Genomic DNA, 18,136 nt, shown 5'->3' with positions numbered 1-18,136 from the left:
ATATTTAATGTAAATATACATAAATGTTTACATTATTATAAAAAATTAACTTTAATTAGACAACTTTCAAAAAATGACTTTTAGTTAGGCGGCTAGACAATGCTATCGTTCGCAGTCCTTTACTTGATACATTAATTGAAGTCAGCATAAACTTAAAAGTAAACATTTAAATATTTTGTTTTATATTATAAACCCTCATTAAAGCTGAACACCGCTCGTAAATAGGCACCGTCACACAGATACCTGGTATATAAACCCTCCGATTTCGTTACACCCGATTGCACACCTGAACCTCGTGGCCGACATGTAGTATTCCTTTCGTGGTCTTTAGATTTTATGCATTTTTTTCTTATCTTATGTTCATTTTCTGTTCGTAAATAATGCATTTACCAATTTATTTGATGTTAGTATTCCCCTGGCTTCAAAAAGTGCGTAAAATTTGATAATTTCATCGCGACCGGGTAACACGGCGAGGCAAAATGTACGTCCACACAGGTGAGACCTCTACAGCGAAGTACTTTGAACTGTTTAGAGGTCTGTCCCTTATATAAGGGTTGTAGGGACAGCAGTGATTAAAGAGAAATATGGCGGACAGTGCCTATTTACGAGCGATGTTCAGCTTTAAATAAACCTTACATGAATCAACTGAAGAGTTCTTGATTAGAAATGACCAAATTGATGAAAAACTTTTAATATAATTCTATATAAAGATTAAAAAATATCAGTGACCTAGTTTAAGACCCCGTTTTAATGTATCTGTACGTGGATGGTGCCATGGGCCCCGCTGTGGTAGTTCCTGATGTGGTTCAAACCCTGCAGCATGTTATCCATGTTCCCGTCTGTCTCTGACCAGCCCCACCCGCCGGCATATCCGCCATTGTAGGCGTGGTCATACAGCTGATTAATGGTCATTCCGGCGCCATTCTTCTCCCGGAACTCTCCGATAACCAACGGCTTATGGAGACCAAAGGCGCCAAAGTTGTGCTTAAAGTTAAAAACAAATTGGAAAGGCCTATGCGAACTAATAAAATATAACCAATGAAATATTCGTAAAAAATGTTTTTAGGTTTTGATGTTCCAGGTTTTGTTAAAGAAATATGATGATAATGACAACAAGTAATGCTGAGATTCTATGCTGATAAAAGTAATCTACGACCCTCTAATCACAATCAGTGGATACGTTGAACACCATCAAATATTTATGTTAAAATGAATTACCATAAAGGGAGATTCGGTTCCGAAATGTCCATTAAAGGCATAAGAGTGAATCTGATAAAAAGAGAAAGTGCCCTGAAAAAAGAGAGACGAGCATATGTTAGTGGTGGGGTTAGAAGCAAAAACTTCTCAAAGGGGCTGATTCCAGTAAATTGTTACTCGCCATCTTCCAAACTTAAAACTTGTGAATTTTCGATCTTTTTGGATGGAAAATACTTATTTTTTAATTGGAATTGCTTATTGAGTTTGAGTTTATTTATTCAGATATATTATCAAAAGTCTATGATTTGCATTTGAACTTTTCAGATGTGTTAAAGTACATGACTAATATTTTAAGTCTTTTTTTCTGAAAAGCGTTTTGATCGATTTATTCATTTGTTCTAAATTTTTACGTCTTCATTATAAAAGAAATCAATTTACGAGCATGTTTTCCCTTTCATGTGAAATTTCTTGTTATGATATATAATTAAATCAATCTGTAATGTCCTGTACACACAATACTAGACAGAGTAAAACCAGTTGCTAAAATCTGTTAAAAGTTCGTTGATTTCATACATTTTTGTAAAATGTTTTAGATATAGAAATCGGATCAAATCCGAAAAAAATAACATGAATTTTTGTAGGACGATCCGATTAATAAGTGATGAAAATGAAACTGCAGCAAAATTTCCTTTGTATACGTCACTAAGCGCTACAACTTACAAGTGCCTTTCCTCCTGCCTTTACAAGGCAACTGTCTTTGTACATGTTATGGAAACCAAAATTGTCTGTGTTGACCTTTCCGTTCCAAGCTCCTACTGTAACTAAGGCATGTGGATCAACCTCCTTAATAGCCGCGGCTTGCCAGTTGAAGAACCTTGTTGAAAAGACTTAAGTATATTACACTGTTGGGTCTGAACTTCTATGTAGCCAATACATAACAAGAATGATTATTCTTAAACTTCTAAAAGTAAAATATTCTTAGTAAAAAATCTATGAAATACATGTAGATTCAATTAAAGTTCTAAAGTTCCAAATGAGTGACCTCGAATCTAGTTTAATCACATCATAGTGACAAAGTGGTAACTGGTAAATTGGTTGTTGATCTCAAGACTTAACCTTTTACTTTGACATTTATATGACCTTATATGCAGTCTCTATAATAAACTACAATGTATATAGTTTAGAGATATGTCTGCGCATAAATTTCCAGGCAGACATACAGAAGAGAGGGATAGATTAAAAAAACATACGGACAGACCGAAAACAAAATACTCTACGGTATTAAATCTTAAGGATATTACTGAACCGCCTTCACTGGAACGCTTGTATGAGCATTTCAATCTACTAATCTAATTATCAGTTATCAAGATAAACAATCCTTATTTATAGACCGAGAGTACCAATATGATGATTTACATCCAAACACTCTCATAAATCCTCTGTCCTTTATGGCATCTCCATAAGAAGTTCCTATTTCGACCCTTAATGACATCTCCATAGCATGCTTAATAAGGCGGGGTGGTCAAGAAAATAACCATCAGATTTTACTAAGATTTTTAAATATATTGACTTTAACTATAAACAATCATTTAGAAAAGAATATATATATATATATATATATATATATATATATATATATATATATATATATATATATATATATATATATATATATATATATATATATATATATATATTAGCTTTTAAATTTGAATATCTTGCTATGTTTTTCTGCAGAGTTCTTCTTTTTATGGATATAAATATAGCCTAAAACTGACCACGGCCGTTCAGCCCTCTTAGTGAACAGTAAACCTTTTACCTCAACAGTTCCTGCGGTGTGTAAAGCTTGCCTGCCCATCCCGCCCCTGAGTTGTGGAGATGGCGAGTGTCGAAGCAGGGGTCAGTGCTGGTCAGATCGGGGATGAGTTCTCCCTCCGGCTCATTCATCAGATCCCAGCCCCCAAGAGACGGCATGTCCTTCAGAGCGAGTACCATGGGCTTCAGGGCGTGATCAATGTAAGAATTCAGTTTACCGGTGTCCTGTTACAAAGAGGTATAATATTCTTACTCACATTGTAATTAAAACAAGATTACGGTACCATTCTGGAGACTTGATTAAAAGGAAAGAACATATCCAAAAATAAATCAATTTGTTTCTACTGATATTATGCGTTGTTTAAAAAATACTGATTTCTAACTATACTCTGTCCCGAGTTTTTGCTTCCACCACTTTTTGCTTGATATTTCGCTAATCATAAATACCTTTGTGCTCAAACTATGTTCATCCACTAATATGAAAACTGTCCAGATTATCTGTTTTGAAATGCCCCCTCTACCGCTTCAGGTTTCAATACACATTCCAAATTAGAAAGTCTACGGGGATTTTGCATTGCATCAGCCATTAATAAGCCCGGATGATAACGTTGAAAAATTGCGCGAGGCATTCCGAGTACTTCCGAATGGAGAAAAGATGTAAACATTTCCCATTATAAATCTCTGTAAGAAATTTGTTTTCGTTCCTGTGAACTTTTATGAGTGAACAATGATAATTGTTCAATGAAAATATCTTGGACATATTCCCTTTCATCTACTCCAGCTGTATTTCTTTCACAGGTATGTGGGTTTTTTTTTTTATTAAAAATCATCAAAAAGGGATGGAAGCAATAACTTGGGACAGACTATAGTTTTTAACATTTCTAATATTTACAAATTAACATGTAAATTATATTGGGGTCAACAATACTTATAATAAAATATCATAAGTTGTATCCTTTTTGAGTTCAAACTATTGATGGCCGTAATAAAATTGACAAAGTATGTTAAAACACATTAGCAATTAGTTTTGTCACAAAGCGATATTAAGTAGTTTGATTTTACCTTGATCAAACCGTTTAGACGATAGTGATAATTTTGGTTTACAGCCCCATTCCATAACGTCGGAAACACAAATATATTGTGTTGCTGAGCGGCTCTAAGCATAACCCTCATATCATTGATCAAAGTACCGCCATTGTCAGTCCCTGTCACGTGACCATTGCTGTCAAATTTAGGCGAGGATTCTCCTTCTATATGAATCCACACTCCTTCATAATGTAACAGATAATAGAATATTGGATCAAGATCTATAAGTAGTATAGAATTTTCAAAAATAATTATGAATGACTTTATGGTGAAATCTCACGGATGGAGTTTGCTCCAGCGGCCTGTAGTTGTTGGAACACGTGCTCGTATCTGGCCTTGACGCCATTATATTGTCCGTTGCCGAAGTCATAGGCATAATGCTCCCAGGCTTTGTTAATCCCAGCAAGGAACACCCTGTGTCCATTGTATGTGAAATGGGTACCATGTATTCCAAGCCGAGCCCCTAAAAAAGACAGAACATAGGTGAAGATGAGAAAAATATCGAAGAAAATCAGTAAAAGGTCATAACACTGTCTTAAGCTGGTATGGGATACCTGTCGATTTTAATGTGAATAAAAGTACATTATAATTAAAATACTTTTATTGTTTTGGGATTTTTCAAATTTCACATTATTTGACTAAGAAATGTGTTTTAAAAATGTTTTAAAGGGTAAAAATAATTAAAGCCCCCGCAGGATTCGAACTTATGACTTACATATTCATAGTCAATGCTCTAACCTAGATATCATCTTCAAGTAAGAAAAAATATGAGATTAAACCCGATTTTATTGTTTATTTCGATAGGAAGTAAGTCACAGTATGGGGGTGTCCCATACCACCTTAATGAATTGTAATATCTATATCTAGGGAGTACCGACTGCGCTCATACAGTTAAGTCTAACAGGCCAGGCTTGGGGCGAATTACATTGTAAAGTAAAGCATTTCATTACCATTACCTCATGAATTTGGACATTAAATTACCATTACCATTTATTTACTTAATTTTCTTGAAGTAATGCATTACATTACCATTACATGAGTAAAGTAATGCATTACCATTACTTTGTGAAAAGTCAATGTTTTAGAAAAGTAATTTTAAAGCTGAATAAGGAGTTTTTTCAAATGCTTCATTTATAAAACAGGCTTACACATATTTACAGGTTCATGTTCACTATCAGGTTCAAATTTAATGACATAAAAGATTGCTGTTGCACTTTATGATCATCAAAGTTTTAAAAGGTTTCGTCTTTAAACTGCATTTTGTCGGGTTTGAATATCTAAGGTATAAGTTGTCAGGCAATAATAGTAAAAATACAAGAGAGAGAGAGAGAGAGAGAGAGAGAGAGAGAGAGAGAGAGAGAGAGAGAGAGAGAGAGAGAGAGAGGGGGGGGGTATATTAATAAAAATTATTTTTGAATTTTTTAATAGGTTATAATACTGGAAGTAATTTTTAATTAAGCTCCCAGAGATCATGGTTGGACAGTGCATTCTTTTTAGTGCATTCTTCTTTGCTTTTAAGGGTGTATGTCTGTTCTCTATTCTAATGAAACACGGTTAAGAGAATGTAGGCATTGGGGTGTTTACCACCTCTCAAAACAATGGATTGTTTTGCTACTTGATTACCCTAGGACTTGATTACCCTAGGGACATTGTGTTGTTGACATATTCTTCACACTAAAGAATTCATTGAATGCACAACTAATTATAGTGAATTTTTCAAATGATATGGAATTATTAATATTAACAACATTCTTTTGAAATTGTGTTGTTATAGCTAGTATTATTGACAATTTAAGAATTATAGATTTTTAAATTATTTTAATCACTCATCTAAAATATTTTTATCATAAGAATTATTTTTTCTTTAAAACAATTTTTAATCAAATATTATACATACAATTTCAGTTATTCAGTTCATCACAAATTTAAAAATGAACATAAATATAAAAGCATAATAATGCAAAGTAATACCATGTAATGCCAGCATTACACTAGATTTTGGAAAGTAATGCATTATACATTACCATTACTTGTAATGCTAAATTTGTGGCATTACACATTACTAGCATTACTTTGGAAACATGTAATGCATTGCAATGCATTACATTTAGCATTACCCCAAGCCTTGCAACAGGTTTTGTCAATTTGTTCGCTCATGAACGTAAATGTAATTTCTTGAACTTTTTATAATAGTTATACAATAAAATGCTTTCTTTGGCGATTTTACATTTCTGATCTTTGTCTTATTTTTTAAGGTGTAGCATCCCTCTGCTATTAATTTTGCCATAAATTTTTTAAAAAATTTCATATTGATTTTCATCAAAGTCAATATCAATCGATTCATATGAAACAAATTTTCAGTGATGAAGCGCTGCTAGATTTTTCAAAAATTGATAAAATGTCTAATCATGATATGAAGAAAACTAGACATAGTGATTAGAAAAAGCAAAATTTTACCATCGCAGCATAAAATTAAAAATCCAAAATGTATATGAAAATAATATATAGTTATACACATTATCAATTAATATTACAAAACATATTGAAGCACTGCATTTTAGTTCAGAATAGCACTTTGTTGTATAGGTTTGCAACAAAAATTGCTTCAATCAGCAAAAGTTATCTTTCTTTATCATAGACTATTGAATGTTTTACATACATGTTTTACATACAGTGCAAGAAAAATTGCCACAGTTTCCTAAATTTCAGAAAAGGTTTTCTTTTTTAAATTTGGATAGGATAATAGTACCGGTAAATGGATATATATATATTTAAGAAATCCTAAAAATGTACACCAGAGCATTTTGTTATGTAACACAAAAAGGGGATCAAGTGAATAATCTTCCAGTAATTGGTATGATATCAATACAGGGATATACTGTCTTGAATCAAATGAGCTGAAATAATCATTATGGTTTTTTTCAGTTTGTTTTCCCATATCTGCTCCCTCAGAATAGAAAAGCCTTATTCAATTTTAAACATTTGAAATGTTATAAGTTTTAAACGATTATAACTAAGTCTAAAATTTGTAATTGTCTTGGTAACATTTTCCCCAATTATAATTCATTCAGCTCTGTGAACGAGCTATAGATAGAGAAATAAAAATATTCCATCCAAATATTCTCTGGCCTAAAACATCAAACATGTACCGTACATGTACTGAACAAGTACATAAAATTTAGTTATATTTGAAAGAAGAATAAATCCATCGGGAGGGGGGGGGGGAGGAATAGTGATGTAGATATTGCCTCATAAATACTTTATCATTATGATACATTTCTTGTAATATTTTGTTAAAGTTTTCTTTACTTTTTTGCCCCCCTGCTTCAAAAGAGCCATGGGGTTCAGTTCTAATTTTCTTTTTCTATCTTTGAATTAAAATAAGTGTATCGCCTTCCAACATAAATTGGGACCATGCACCACCTCCCTTGTTGTTACATGCCTCAATAATTGTGAGTTAACAGAAACCAAGTGATATTATTTTCTACAGAAGTTATCTCTCTTATCAGAGGAACACTCATCCTTAACTAAAATGTGTGGTCTAATTCGTAATCGATCATTTGCTATATTGACAGTATGGACTTCAAGGACTCATAATACTGTAATTGTAGTGAAGTAGTAAGGCTATTTCAAGTTTTTTTCATGTTTAGCGTCCGCGGACATTTTAGTTTTGAAGCATGTAAATTTAATTTTTAAAAAATCTACATACAACTATCATAAATAATTGTACACGTACTTATCGTCATTTAAGATAACTGATCTAGAGATTAAGATTAGCTTTGTTTTACTATGTCTGCTAAAGATTGGGATTTTATGTGTATAATATTTCTATGAAAAAATACCCAAATAATGATACATTTAATTAATGTCCGAAATAACAAATGCATGCTTTTTTGGGAGTTGATTTTAATCAACTCTCCTATGCAGTTACTCAGACAAACCGAAAGTGAAACAGTGTTTGGACCTCAGCACAAATCATTGCTGCTGACAAGACTTAATTCTTGAAAATAATTGATAAATTCGATGTAAATTATGCTAAACCATTGTTTTTCAAGGAAACTTATTTATAAATATAAATGAAAATAGTCAGATTTTAAATGGTACGAACAATTTATATATTTTTGTAGTCGTTTGTATTCCTACGCCAGAATTCAATATAGTCTTGTTTAACTCGACGCTCGGCTGTCTCCGTAAATCCTTGCCGGAGATTTACGGTGTCAGCCGAGCGTTTGGTTGACCGATACTAGAGTTCAATATTGCTTGAATCAATACAATTTTCGAGAAACATTTCTATTACTGATACATAGTTTGATTGAATTAATTTTATCTTTAACATGATTCATATGGGGGTTTCTCGACATTCTTGTCGAAAAAGTCCAAAAAATCATATTATAAAAATGTGCGTAATTCAAACTAGAAACTACATGTACTTGTCATGCAAAATAACATATCATTGATTTTAGAATAAATAAACATCGACAAAATCAACTCCCCTCAGTTCTTCAGTACTTTGATTGTTGTTTGTGGTTTCTTCCTAATAGAAAGATGGGTCTTCATAACCATATGAACCATAAAAAGAAACTTTAAAGATATTTAAAAAAGCATGCTTGTAAAACGAACTATGAATTTTCAGGGAATCCCACCCAATTGCTTCTTTTATTTGTCGTTTTCACAGTAATGGCAGTGCCCAGTACTAATTGCATTCGACACATGCATGCTTAAATGCAATGAAAGACAATCTTAGGAGGGACATATTGCGTCCATAGTAAAGTTACTCAAATTATTCATTACATAATAAAAACGTTATGAATGAAAGAAAATTGTAAACATATGAACCTGATCCATGGTCCGCCAATAAAAACAGTCCAACAAACACTATCCACCACATACTGGAAGTGGAGGCCAGAGGGGCTGATAAGAATCAAGATCAATCCGGCCTAGAAATTATAAACATGTTTGAGTAATGTAGTATGAGTTTAAGTACGAAGTATATACTTACATGTAAACGTTACATAATCAATAGTTCTGGTGTTGGTTTATGGCTAGTTTCTACGACTTGTCGATCGTTGACTAAGAATCAGCTTTTTATAGGTCCTGAAGAAAATGCCAGTACATGAAAGTTTTGCCACAACCATGCTTTTTCTACCACTCTCTCTCTCCCCAAAAGATTTTTCCATTAGAGGTTGTTGGCGAAGATTGACCCTTCCCTGGGTTGGAAGGTCTTAACACTTCTAGCCCATCTCGGATATTTTTTCCATAGGCTATGCTTTAAAATAGTAATATTTGTGCGTATATGGAATATTCATCCTTTTCGAACGCTTTTCGTTACAGTTCAAGACACAATTTTTAAAACTAAAATGTGATCCAAACACCTTTTATTAGTGTGACCACACTGCAATTTTAAAAAGTGTTTCTGAAAAAAATGGTTGTGAATAGATCGATTTTACGTTTTGAATGTTAATTTCACTCTTTGTTTTAAATTAAATGAAAAAAGTATTGTGTTCCCTGTTATGACTCAACCCTACACCTTGTGGTACATGTACAATGTAAATAGTGTATAAAAAAAAATAGAAAATTCTCATTCGATGTATTAAATAACTAACTTGATTCTGCAAAACTTTGTAAAGATGACGGTCTTAAGTTGTAGGATGTCCCGTTTTGATTAGTCTTTAATTCAATACATCATACACTGCGCTACGATGCTAGGTTACAATGCTACTACATAAAAGGAAACTGTTAAGTCGAAGTCAGTTGCAATGTTCATATTTTATTGCTAAGTAATGGTATGTACTTTTAATAACTACAATGCTTTAGTTGGTGAGGATTCACAAGAAACAAATATTAATGTAAATCAAATCGTATCTACAAGTATTTTTCATACAAGTTTATGAACATTTAATATAAAGAAGATTGTTTCTGGTCCTATTTATACACTTTCAAGTTATTAAATTGATACTATATTTTCCTTTCCGTTTTTAGTTCCGCTTTTAATCAAGAAAGCCGTATGTACAAAACAATTCGTTAATGTTTCTGTGCAACATACGTATAATACTGTAATACGCATATATTGGTAGTTTAAACAGGATATATTTATATATTAGGAACATGTTTACGTTTTGTTCAATTTTATTGAAAAAGGAAAAAAACATATTTATACATTTTGTGTTTTGACTGGGGCATGTATGCAATTTGTTCAACACTATTTAAGAAGGAAACTCAGTTTTTAGATCTTTTATTCATTAGCTAAAACCAAGCAAGGAAGTAGGTATCTATTTGAAACAATACATTACCTTTCACGACGTCTACATTTACATTGTACCTCTCAAGATGGACCACGACAACAGCACGTCAACCCACAGTTCTACCCTTGGTCCTCCCGCTCTGAGGGACGGGTACGATCTTCCCGTGTACGGTCTGGGCAATGGACAATTCTACTCCCTGCACGTTCCAGCACTGACCTGCATTTTCCTGAGTCTGATTTCGGCTATTCTGGCAATAGCGTTCAGCTTCAGAAAAAATCCAAAACGTGCATTTGTTGACTGGACCAAAAGTGAAAGGTTCGTAGTCTACATGGCGATTTGTGATGGCGCCTTCAATTTGGCCCACAGTATGGATCATCTTCACATAACCATAACCAAAAGACATGTCTACCCAGCCTCGCTTTGCCAGTTCTACGGAGTCATGCTGCTGGAGTTCATCCTAGCTCAGGCTCTGATGGTAAACATCGTTGCGGTGAACGCTTTTACACTGATGATCTTCAATAAGCAGTTGAAATACGGAAGACGAGATTGGCGTCTATTATTGTGGATCTTTGGATTTCCTTTCCTTCTATCCATGATTGCACTTGCAGCAAAACAGTTTGGCCCAAGTGGTGCTTTGTAAGTAACGGTCATTGTAATGAAGAATTTGGTTTAAACTCTAATTATAGAGCCTAATAATAATGAAGTAGTGTAATATATATCTTATCAATAAGACTGGTTGATATCATTCGAAATGATATTGCCAACGTGGCACTTTTGCACCCTTCTAAGTTTTCTTAAGGAGGCTGAGTGGCCAACATAAACCATCAGATATGCCTAATTTTTTTTAAAGATAATTTGTTAAGCTATAAACTAATATTTACTAAAAAAAATATCTTTAGATTTTGCCTTTTAAAGGGTGTTTTCCTACATTTTTATCTAGAACTCTTCTCCTAAAGGAGATCAATACAATTTAAAATTGGTCACGAACATCGAGCTTTCTTAATAAATGCATTTGTCTTATGATATAGTGAAGACGATAACTTGAGAGAACTTAGATTTATGATTTATACACATGATCTATACTGTATACCGGTATATTTACTTTTTGAAATACTATAATTATGTAATTATTTCATCCTTGTTTATTTACAATCTATTGTTTTCCCAACAAACTCAATCGAATTCCTTTTTTAAAACCATAAATCCCAAAATCTTATCATAATACAGGTCGTTAAATTTATATTTTGTAGAAAATGGTTTATAAATTAATACGGTACATATTTCTTATATTACCGGTGTATCATTCAATGATGTTTAATCTACAATTATAGCACACAATACACATTTTCTAAAATTGCACTATTTTTCTCTACACTCATCAGCGGTTGATGTGCCAAGAAAAAAAAATCATGGCATTGTTGCCCTATACAGTGGTTTATTACTGTCTTTCAGTTGTTTTTTCGACGGCGTAAATGGTGGATTGGCCCAGTTCTTCCTCGTCACCCTTCCGTTTTCTTTGATTCTTACAGTAAATACAACGTTGTATGTGATTACTTGGGCAAAACTCCGATCCATCGAGAAAAAATTGAGCCTTTCACTCGGAAAGCAGTCGTCTGGTTCCAAAATGAAGCACGCGGCAGTCCGCGCCATGTCGTTGTTTGTTTTGGCGTTCATCTTTCAATGGCTGACACTGGCTTTGTTTGGAATCTGGGTGTTTGTCGACCCCGTTACCCTTCCCCCGGCCCTAATTCATGCAGTTACCATATTCTCAAACGTCGGCGGAATCGTCAACCTTATAGTTTTTCTGGTGATCAGGAGAAGATTGCAAAATCAAGCCCAAGTTTCGCTCGACCACAGTCATGGTTCTAAGCCATCAGGGACCAAAGACACGAGCCACACTGATGTGTAAGACATTAAAATAAGGCATTTTGTAGAATATTCGAAAACCGTAAAGGTTTCGATTCAGGAGCTACAAGTATATACATTTTCTTTTAAAAATAAAAACGTATACATGCATGTGATATCATTCATATGTTTACTCTAGTTTTTTTTTGGGGGGGGGATTTTTTTGTGCGTTCATATATTTAAGCAAAACTTTCCTGAATTAATGTGTTTTCTTACAATATAAAAGTTGTGAATAAACAGGAAGCTTTGAAGCTTTTAATGTTACGTATAGTGATTTTTTTAGAGTCTAGACAAATTATCTCATACTGCTGTGAATAAAAAACGAAGCTTTGAAGTATTCAGACCTTGTACTTGTGAGAAAAGTCTAGACATTTAATGTACCACTAAGAGATAAGTATGTTTTAAAAGTTTAGATTATGTTTCTTTGTTCTATTTTATTTAAGAAGGATGTTAAACTATACACGCTATAATTTGCGTAAATTTTGAATGACGGGGGAAAAGCATGTGTTTGATTACTTATAAGAGTTACTTTTAGGCTGTTAATCATTATCCTAAATTCGATAACGTAACAAAGAAATCAAATTTTAAACTTTAATATTTATTTTCCTACCAGGAAAGTAAAACCTCCTTATGAATATCAATCTATCACGTGATGTCGACAGTTAATTTTAGACTACTGGTTGAAGGTCAACACCTTTATGATTGTTAAAGTTTCAAGAAGGAAAAGGATATATCTTTTCAGTAAATCATAAACGTCCTATATACGAATACGAACCAACCCCCCAACCCCCTCAAAAAAAAAAAACCATGAGCGTTTTCGCATGCATTTTTTTATTTCCATGGAACAACGACAAAACAAAGCTCATTCATAAATTTACTTCATGCTTGATTGGCAATGCGCAAAAAGGGTAAATAAGCAATATATAACACTTTTTAATAAAAACTGCGACAAATACACAGAAGTTTATTATGAGTGAGGATGTGCATCTCATACTTAATCTCTTCACGAATAACAGAACAAGAATCAATCGGTCCTCCTTTGTGACAGTTTAGAGGACGATTTCATGAACTCTGTCATCAATGACGAAATAACTGGGTAACTATGGTTACAATGCACATTGCCACATTGGATAAAATTTCACAAAGTATTTAACGTATAATTATATTGCTTAAAAAACCATCCCAAAAGTATTAAACATTTACATAAAATCTAATACTAAGCCTCATCGTCAACAGATAGTCTTTAGTATGCACCAAAAAGGCTAAGTTTTAAATACCAAATCAAATGATGGAAGCAGCAGATAATTAAAAAATTGGTTAGATGTTGAGGACACAATGCAGAAAGAGAGAAATGTTGATATTGGTCTGATAAGCTGCCTATTGATTGAAATTTTCTTCCCTCTTCCACTTAAAATGGTGAAAAATTGTTGTTTTATGGTGTATGTAGATACTATATTATAAAATTCTTTTACTCGTACTTCAATAACATTGACCGTCATTAAAATCAGCCATGGAAAAAAAGCCAAGAATCTTAGTTATGATGCCAAAAAAATTAACAACGTTATTTTATTTGGTGTCTGAATCCTCCTTTCAAATTTCACGTTAACCAACGTTACATTTCAAGTACTGATCGAGATGGGTTGGATGTGAGTGAGTTCATCCTTATCTTTACACAGTTACAAAAATTAGTCTTTCAACAACCGCCTCAAATCTCAAGGACACAAAACTACAATTAACCTACCCCAACACCCCCCCCCCCCCCCCACTATCTTCACTAAAAAAAAATCCTGGGTCCGTATATAATTTACGTTAATAGCTTATACATGTATTTGATTTTAAAGGAAAAATCATAATGAGGAAAAAAAAACACAAAAAAAAACCTTTGTGCATGATGATTATTTCAATACATCAAAACAATTTGTTAAATCCATCTGATATATATGAATCGTATAACACGGTTATAGCTGACGAGTTTAATTTCCCCTATTTCTTTGCCACGAATATAACGAGGAAACTAAAAATTGTTATGAAGAAAATTGAACTGTGCATGTCATGTTGTATTTTCATTATCAATTTCTTTTTCTGCAGAATGAACAAGAGGAGTTGAACAAATTGGCTACGCCAGGTGTTTTGTGACTTTTTTATAACGTCAATAACACTATGACGTGTATTTGGTCAGCCACTCTTCCACCTCCTCCAAATGATATCCCTGTGGCCCTCTCTGTCCCAGGTACACAACTTTTCCGTTCAAAACGATGAACAGACGTTCAAACATAGCGCCATACTTAAAATTCAAATCATTGGAAATGTCGTCTGCAACAACCTCACAACTTGATTGCTGTCTTCTCAAGGTTTCGACCGCTTTCATTCGATCCTGAATTCTTTTATGATTATCGATATCGAAATTATGTTTAAACTTCCAGCCATCACTAGGATGTGCTTCAGCTATATATACGATTAAAAAGTCAGCCACGTGACCAAAGCGAGCAATCAAGTCCTTGAAATGCTCAAGCTTCTTTATGAACGGTGGTCAGGTACAGCTCCCAAAGTTCAGAACAAGCGGTCGGTCTTTTTTCTGATATTCGAGGAGGCGCGTCTTAGAGAGATCAGGTTTAATGACGTCACCATTAGGGGCATCTTGGTACAGATCTGCCTCTCGGAACACCTCGTAAAGACGTGCACTTATCATTGCTTTAAGGTGAACAAATGTGTACACAGTGTCTTTCCAATCATTCTCTTCAAGATGAGATTCCAACATTATTTCCCTGAAATCTTGCATGATATTTCGATCCATTGCGGGGATATATCTCCCGAACATTATCATAAATGTTGCGCGGATAGAAAACACAAAAAGACGACACAAGCGGGCAACGATCGTAAGTGAGTGCCACATCTAGAATATAGAAAAGTTAATCAACATTTATATTGAGTTACAAGTAGTAAATTAATGTTGACAGTTTTGTAGTAGTTCGAAGAAACTCTACATTTAATTATAGATATCAACGAATAATACCGCCAGGTCATATATGTAAGAATACCTGCATTGTTAGCTTTACAAATCTAAAGACTTACTGGAAATTGTTATTTAGGCGGAACATTCAAAGAAAATCCCCTCCTATGATCTTGGAGAAAATTTTGTTTATTTTATTCTCCTGATATGTTGTTTCGGGCATTTCATATATAAATTTTAAACTTTTAAACCATTAAAACTATGCATTAGACACTTAGATACTACGTTTGTAATTGAGTATTAAACTCGTTGGTTTTTTCATTCAATTCTAATTACCCTTGCGGCTTTAAACGTGTTTTTAAGAAAGTTGCTGCCATGTTAAACATCTTTGCTGAATACAGAGTCCTGGCTGTAGGCAGACAAATTGCCAATGTTACTATAAATAGCACACCAAAAATCTAACAGCGTCAAAATAAGATTCCCCTATAATAAATACATGTAGTTTCACAGAGAGTCATGTTTTGTCAAATGTATTGGTTCCTTCTGTTTGCGAAAAAATTAAGCGAGAAGGATTTTTTTTCTCATTAAAAGTTGTTTACTAAATAAGACTATGCATTTTGGACACATGAATTTTCCATAAACTACTATACAAATCATTGATATTCGGCTACACAACGAAGAAATGAGTGATGGATTTATTTTTAACGTTTGTTTCAAATTTTAAAGCACTGTTGAATTCTTTCCACTAGGGAGACATATTTCTGTTAATAACCGCTTATTTTTTTAATTATTATTATTTTTTTTTTGCAAAGATACAGTCTCACAACGGTTAATTCCCACGTAGCTAAAATTATGAAATTCTTATTCCCACCTAGCTAAAATTGTGATGAGCACTGGGTATAGTCTGTTTTAGGTGTGAACTACCTGTGTAAAGATCATCTGTGATATATAGTGATATACTCTTAACAACATGGATTTCAGTTGCTGTGTTATCAAAAAAAATAGGTTTAAGTTCTATCAATTACTGAAAGGGTTAATATTTATTAATTGAATAGATAAAATTAAAAAAATTAAATTAATTAAAAAAAAAATAATAGAACATTGAATTTAATAGGCCTGTTAAGCAATTGCTCAAATAAACAACACACCGCAGAAATTGATGGCTTAATTAGATCATAGTTATTTTGTTTCTCTTTTAACTGAGATGATTTACCTATTAACAGATAGGAATATGATACTTCAATCGAACTAATGCTCGAAGTAATTGTAATTAAATTTCATTAATAGTTAAACAATTAACTTTCTTATACATGTAAGATGTAAAGGTTCCCAGTCCAGTCCATCCTACAAACATGATCTAGATGATCGAAATACTAGTAACACTATAAGCCCAGTAATAATTCCTGAAGCTTCTACCTGTACCTTTTCAAGCATTAAGGCAAAATGCATTTTTATAAAGGAATTTCTGTCTATGACATGTTTCAGTAATCTAAGTATATTCAGCCTCTTACAGACCTTTTCATGTATAATTGTTATATGATTAATCCACATTCCATCAGTCTGAAAATGTATTCCTAAATGTACATGAGCATTTAATTTTTTTTATTTTCATAACCACTATAGCCAAATTGTATGCTGTAGGATGTGATAATTCCTCTGATTTTTTATAAAATTAACATTAATCGTTTTTTTTTTTCATTTTTAAAATCAACAGCCCAAAATTTGAACCATATAATGTTTATTTTTTCAAGATCCTTAAAGAGACATAGAAGGGGTAGTGATATGTCATTATCAACAATGGCAAACAGAGATGTACAATCAGCAAATAATCTAATGTTATCTAATATGCCAACAGCAATATCATTAATCAAAAACAAAAACTTACATGCTAAAATATTTATGTACATGTATATAATATTCTAAATAAGTTATAATTGCTAAACAGAGTTCGTTGTTGAGTATGATTGTATTTACAATAAACTTTAATGCAAAAACATTATCTTAAAAAAATTGCCTGTTATTTTTTTTTAATTAAAAATTTATCAAAATTTCAGAATTTTAGCTAGGTGGGAAGACACCCTCATAACTGCAGCGATGTGTGCATATTACTTGAGTAACGTGCGTTATTCAATTTGTATGCATTGAATTTCTTCCATGTTTAACATGAAAAAAAATAGCTCCTGGACTTTTTTTTCAAAATAATCCAATAATTCTATAACTGGGGGGTCATTATTCTACGTCGAAAATGACCTCGGTCATTATTCTACGGGTGTCATTAGTCCTCTTTTCACCGCCCCAATGATAACCATGCAACTGACCCAGTTAATCTGACCGGACGCCAGTGGTTTTCCTGACCGACATAAATTTTTTCGAATAATCAAACGAATTGAACATGAATTAGCTGTACTAACAAATGACTGATAAAGATGATAAGCCTACGGAGTCAAATGCGATATATGTTCATAATATACCAAAACCTGCCTCACCTTTGGATTGTCCAGTGATCACTCCTGCAGGTGTTTTCCCCCGAAAGGTCACGTCATAACAAGGCTGAGACAATTTAATTTCCGAATTCCCCTTTCAATTTTGGGCGTTTCCGCCCGCGACAGGGGCCGATTTTTATGAGATGAAAAACAACGTGTAAAATGTCTGACTGTCCCAGTTATGTAATTATGAGAGCTTATTTGAATTTTTCATGCGCGTTAATCTGGATATGAGTGAAAAGGTCTGGACTAGATTATGTAATTTCGACCTCAACAAATTCAGTCTCATGCCTCGCAGGATGCACGTGTGTGGGGTTTTTTTTGCTACTAAATTGTAAATGAAGTTTTGTTTAAAAAAATGACTAGAGGATTTCTCACAGAGGTTCGTTTTAAATTTATTACCTGTATCTGAGGTTGCGTAATATTGGTAGGAATAATTGTAAAATTTGTACTGACTG

The 18,136-nt window shown here is 33.2% G+C and overlaps 2 protein-coding genes and 1 pseudogene across 2 annotated transcripts; 1 reads left to right on the top strand and 2 right to left on the bottom strand.

Annotated features, from left to right (window-relative positions):
- Nucleotides 1-627: 627 nt before the first annotated feature.
- LOC105323798 (mannan endo-1,4-beta-mannosidase) lies at nt 628-9,086 on the bottom strand. The gene is made up of 7 exons (XM_034469689.2): nt 8,935-9,086; nt 4,379-4,561; nt 4,075-4,280; nt 3,017-3,237; nt 1,918-2,071; nt 1,219-1,290; nt 628-984 (listed from the first exon to the last, which is right to left on the bottom strand). The coding sequence occupies exons 1-7, from the start codon at nt 8,984-8,986 to the stop codon at nt 748-750; spliced, it is 1,125 nt and encodes a 374-aa protein (XP_034325580.1). The 5' UTR covers nt 8,987-9,086; the 3' UTR covers nt 628-747.
- A 1,159-nt stretch (nt 9,087-10,245) lies between these two features.
- LOC105339217 (uncharacterized) lies at nt 10,246-12,367 on the top strand. The gene is made up of 2 exons (XM_011444670.4): nt 10,246-10,976; nt 11,793-12,367. The coding sequence occupies exons 1-2, from the start codon at nt 10,426-10,428 to the stop codon at nt 12,247-12,249; spliced, it is 1,008 nt and encodes a 335-aa protein (XP_011442972.3). The 5' UTR covers nt 10,246-10,425; the 3' UTR covers nt 12,250-12,367.
- Nucleotides 12,368-13,059: 692 nt separating this feature from the next.
- Nucleotides 13,060-17,882, bottom strand: LOC105339216 (type I iodothyronine deiodinase pseudogene; annotated as a pseudogene).
- Between the last annotated feature and the right edge of the window lie 254 nt (nt 17,883-18,136).

The sequence above is a fragment of the Magallana gigas genome, chromosome 6 (assembly GCF_963853765.1).
Source record: "Magallana gigas chromosome 6, xbMagGiga1.1, whole genome shotgun sequence".
In the NCBI taxonomy this organism is placed as follows: domain Eukaryota; kingdom Metazoa; phylum Mollusca; class Bivalvia; order Ostreida; family Ostreidae; genus Magallana; species Magallana gigas.
This window is presented reverse-complemented; position numbering and strand designations above follow the sequence as displayed.